General features: G+C 45.6%; 2 protein-coding genes across 2 annotated transcripts in view; one reads left to right on the forward strand and one right to left on the reverse strand.

Annotated features, from left to right (window-relative positions):
* LOC113825041 (uncharacterized) overlaps positions 1 to 3,170 on the forward strand; it is a 6,123-nt gene extending 2,953 nt beyond the window's left edge. The window contains exons 3-8 of the mRNA XM_070135874.1: positions 37 to 178; positions 359 to 773; positions 1,029 to 1,189; positions 1,811 to 1,952; positions 2,456 to 2,586; positions 2,856 to 3,170. Coding sequence (XP_069991975.1) covers positions 37 to 178; positions 359 to 773; positions 1,029 to 1,189; positions 1,811 to 1,952; positions 2,456 to 2,586; positions 2,856 to 3,084 — 1,220 coding nt within the window. The 3' untranslated portion in view covers positions 3,085 to 3,170. The remainder of the gene's footprint in view (positions 1 to 36; positions 179 to 358; positions 774 to 1,028; positions 1,190 to 1,810; positions 1,953 to 2,455; positions 2,587 to 2,855) is intronic.
* Positions 3,171 to 3,267: 97 nt separating this feature from the next.
* LOC113825042 (uncharacterized) overlaps positions 3,268 to 5,000 on the reverse strand; it is a 6,226-nt gene continuing 4,493 nt past the window's right edge. Inside the window, exon 4 of the mRNA XM_070135875.1 lies at positions 3,268 to 5,000. This exon is cut by the window's right edge and continues 93 nt beyond it. Within this exon, the coding sequence (XP_069991976.1) occupies positions 4,347 to 5,000 (654 nt within the window). The 3' untranslated portion in view covers positions 3,268 to 4,346.

The raw sequence follows: 5,000 nt of genomic DNA on the forward strand, positions 1-5,000 counted from the left end.
TGAACAGCCCTTTCGCTTTTTTTCCTCCACAAAAAGAGCCATGGCGCGGGGGAACCGTGTGCTGCGCGTGGGGCCTGGGTGTGTCCTCGTCCAACACGGGTTACGTCCTGACTGTGGCACTCCTGGAATTCCTAATCCCTGCCCTCACTATGCTCTCCATGTACGCGTCTATTTTCAGGTACTTATGATTTTCCTTTTCTGTATTTGGTTACGTTGATATACTGTTCCAAACTTGCGAGGTTCTACTGTGTCCTCGGAATCACAGACCGTTACATCATTAACAAGTCTACTCTTTAAGAAAAGCGGTTTCAACTTGCATAACACTTGGATGGGCGATGCCACTCGCATGACTTTGCAGGGTCGCCCGGCGTGCGGTGCGGCGCGTGGTTCCCGTGACAACTCAAGTACGAACCATCAGCGAGAGAGTGACGAACAAGGAAGAGCCTCTCGTCGCCAAGAGCATCTTCTCCCTCCTCCCGGCAGTCCAGGGAACCGCCCTTCCCTTGGGCAAGGACGCCGTGGGGAAAACGAACGCAAGCGACCGTGCGACGGAGCAGGCCAGGGGAGGCGTCTTCGGGCTGGTGTCGCCGTTTCTGGGCCACGAGGCTAAGAAACCGGCGTCCGTTTTAACGCCGGTAGACGGGCTCCTGGACAGCGTGACGTGGGTGGCCCGCACGCCTACGCCCACCTCGCCCTCCACCTCCGCCACGCTCATGCTCACCGCCTCGGCCTCCTTCGCGGAATCCTACCCCAAGGCGAAGCTCGGGAAAATGGTCAGTGATGGGATGCGCTTTAACTCGGCCTTTTCATTCTGCCTCAAAAACATCTACTTGTGGATGGAGATGTTCAATCCCGAATCGTTCTCTGTTTCGCAGAGAACGATTCGGGATTGAACGAATTCAGCTAAAACACACACACAGGAAAAATAACTCCTAAACCTCTCTCTCTTCTCTAAAGAACATTTTCCCTATTAGTTAAATGCAACTGGTTTTAAGTATACTCTGGCAAATCCTTCCTCTCCTCTCCAGGCGAGTAACTCCGGTCCCCGCGGAGGTTCTGGCCAAGGCAAGGCCAAGAAAGCTGCCCGGACTCTTTTCCTGGTGGTGGGGACGTTCTGGATCCTCTGCGGCCCTTATTACGTCTTCAACACGTACGTCGCTCTGGCGCACCTGGCTCCCGACGCATACAGGTGAGAAGCCACGTTTCGGTTAGACCTGGAAATGTAAAACTATAAGATATTCGATGACTGCGAACAAACCTTTTTATGTGTTTATTTGAGTAGGATGTCGATGTGTGTCCGAAATAACAGTGCAAAGCAAAGATGCTAAGAAGACTTTCATGCGTATATGTGTGTGTTTTAGGCGTGTTTTTGAATGTGTAAGCAGCTGTGTTAGGTAAAGCAGCCATGTTTCGGACGTCTTTGTCTCCATACTTTGTCACCCATACCCTCGCTTCGCAATAGTTTTTTTTTCTTCCCTTTCCTTCCCTTTTTCCCTTTTATATTTCCCATCACAGGCACATTGTTTGCACTTATATATGTGTAAAGTAGGATACATTTGGAAAATAAAATGTGTGAGTCGGGTAGTGTGTCGAACCTGTTAACCTTACAGAGTGTATTTTAAGGTGACGGCTGTATACTGCATGAAACTGGTTATTTATTGATGTCAGATACAGGAAAAATTGACAATATGGGACCAACTTCAACGTTTTGGAGAACCTGAATACTGTCATAAATATCCACGTTTGCAGCACAATAATAAAACGATAAGAAACGATAATGTAAAAAAAATAAGCCTTCACCTGGTCGCAGCGAAGCCATGGAGGAAGGGTTGAAGTTGCTGAAGGTCGCACTCGAGGAGCGGAGGAGCGTCGAGGTGACACTCAAGCAGCTGGAACAGACACTGAACTACACCCTTCACAACGCTAGTCTTCCCTGTAGGATTAGCTCTCAGGTGTGTGGTTTGCGTTGGTATTCAGCGCCTGCGTGAGTGGACGTGCTTGGTGAATATTATTCGTCTGGTCAGTGCTTCGTGATGTCTGTTCGTGCTGCGTGTGTGTGTGTGTGTGCAGTATATGTAAGTTCAAGTATTCATTTATATAAGTCTGCCTACGCCTGTCACTTACTTATTGTTCCGTATGTCGCATTTTGTTGTACATCCCCCAGGGTCGTGCTCCTAAGGGCTAATCTTTCAAACACAATTGATCTTTCTCTTTATTCTGCCAATTTTCATGTCTGTCTTATTCCATTTCTCCCTTTCCCTCTGTTTTCTTGTTCCCCAGTTTATCTTATTTTCTTTCTTTTTCTTCTATTGTTATTCTTTTCTCATACACTTCATATGTTTTATTTCATTTTTCTTCTGATCAATCTCTCGTCGCTTTGTTATTTCTCCTCACATTTCCTATTTTTCCCTTCTCCCATTTTCCTCACCGTTCCCTCCTCTAACTCTCTCTCCAGGTGGGCGAGGAAAAGGCGCAGGTACTGGAGACTTTGGCTCATCTCACAGAATGGTTCCTCTATGGGTCCCTCCTCATCAACCCTTTCCTCTACGGACTCCTCAATCGAGCCATTCGGACGCAGCTCTTTCGGTGAGATTCGCACGACTCGACGATGGTAATTCGTTCGAGTTATTTGAGAATTGACTTTGGTTGTGCTTACCTGTGGTATTGATGCTGTGTTTTTTATTTATTATTCTTGGGTGAGTGTTGCGATTAGAAAGATGTCTAGAAGGAGTGTTCTTGCGTTGAGCTTCACCTAATATTCTCGAAAAAAAAAAACAAAAAACAGAATGAACTAGATGTTTGCGTGTTACAAAAGACCTTTTCTGTGTTAAAATAAAGTACAAAAACGCTTACAGGCTGATGGAGAGCGCTTGGAATGCCTGCTGGGGGTGCGGTCGCGACAACAAGGTCACGCCCTCAGATGCCTATGTGTCGGAGGAGGAGGAGGGTGAAGCTGAAGGTGTGGAGGATGACCTGCCCGACCAAGAGAGCCTCGAAAATATCCTAGAGTTCCTTCAGAGGACTGCAGACAAAGGTCAAATTGTCAAGGACAAGGTGAGGATGCTCAGCCATTTTGTAGATTAATCTTGTCTTCTTTAGTTAATTTAATACGAAAGTCTTTAAGAAACAACACTATTTTGGCAAGAAGACTGAAACGACACGACCTGATTTAAGCTTTTAATGTTTCAGATCATTAAAATGTATCCTAAGTTTAGAGTAAAAAGTGCTGAAAATGGTAGATAATTTGATTAATAATACCACTAAGTGTGGGAATATACCTTTATTAGATATTACTTTATTTGCACGGGGAAATTATTCACGAAGCACCTGTGTATGCTTCCGTGATAAGGAATCGCATGGTATATTAAGTTTAAAGATTAAGTATAGAAACAATACTTTCTGAAGTAAGAGGATTTAAGGTGTGATCCAATATTATTCAATTAGATTTTTTTTTGATAGTCTGATGGTTAGCTAATAATTGTCCACTTTCTTTTCATTACATTTTATGTATCCTCTACCTCTTTTATTATGCATGAATAATTATGAATACATATCTGAAACTACTAATTAAGACATACCATTCTTCGCCTAACTTTCAGGAGCCGCCACGAAACATATTGGATGTTTCCAGCAACTGCCCCTCGATACTGTGAAGGAGTAAAACGCTTATTCATCTGGCAACCCGGTTTTGGCTGCATACGTGTGGCAATTTGTGTGGTGGGATGTTCTAGTGTATTTATTCATAGATGTGTAAATGCAATGCAATCTAAAGCTGGTCATTTAAATAGTGTATGATACCTTCGTATCTTTTATAATATGGTATACGACGGATAGGAACTGATATATATATATTTATGTATATGTGTGAGACTGATTGTCTGTGTGCATACCTTAGCGTGTGTTTTTGATGTGTATGGTCTTGTGTATCCATTTTTTCTGCATCCGCAAATGTTCGAGATTGGGCGTGTCAGTTGATATTTGTATAGACAGACCGAGGGTTCCCCTGTTTCAATGATGGCACTCGAACAGCCGTTCTTGAACCTAATTCACAGTGCACTTTTACCTGTATCACAAATTACTGCATCTCGAAACAAAATAAACAAAGGATATATACACAAAGGGGAGATAAATTCACCATAACATTTATAGTAAATTCAAATGCCAACCCCTATGTCTTGCAGTCCACGGCGCCGCGACAGTTTGGTAACCACTGAGATAAATACATAGGCCAATGCACCGATAAACACAACATACTTAAATGAGAAAACGTGCTGTTACGTATGTGAAATTAAGATTACCCAAAGACTGTTCTAGCAAGTGCATTTCTGTCGCGGCCACAACTCCTCCTAGCCATGGGACGCAGATCTCGCTGTGGTGTAACCGACCACAACGTCGGTGTTGACGCAGTTGGTGACTCTCAGTTCTTGCTGGATATCGAGGATGACCTGACAGGTCGAGGCCGTCGGGCACGGCTTCTGAAGGAAGAACAAATACACTTCATCGGGACATGTCGCTATATCGCTGCTCTTTGGCGCTCGAGTCTTCTGCCTCTTCATGAAAGACTCCAGCATGGGACGCAGACTTTGCTTCACGAGCGGCTGGATCCATCGTTCGGTCTCGCCGAAAGTCTGACCGATATCCGAACGCGTGTAACCGAACTGGTCTTGGAAATGGTCTTTGATGAAATCCAGAACAGTGGACTGGAATTTGTTGCTGTTGGCGAAGGTATTCTGGCTCTGCTGCTGGGGCCTGGCGGTGTCTCCAGCGAAGAGCTTCCTGACGGAGATGGCGAGATCGCGGCTGTTGGAGGCTTCCAGGGGCGCGACGTACAATGGCGTCGCGATGGCATAATTGGGCCAGTTGAGTTTCTTCTTCTTGGCCAGGACGGTCTCCTTCTGCGTCAGAGCTTGGTCCAGCAGCGGCCACAAGGGCAGGCCATGGTCGTACCAAGTGTAGCCATTGCTCAGCGGGACCTCAGCGTCCACGAACCAGTTTGCCGT

The sequence above is a fragment of the Penaeus vannamei genome, chromosome 21 (genome assembly GCF_042767895.1).
Source record: "Penaeus vannamei isolate JL-2024 chromosome 21, ASM4276789v1, whole genome shotgun sequence".
NCBI lineage: Eukaryota > Metazoa > Arthropoda > Malacostraca > Decapoda > Penaeidae > Penaeus > Penaeus vannamei.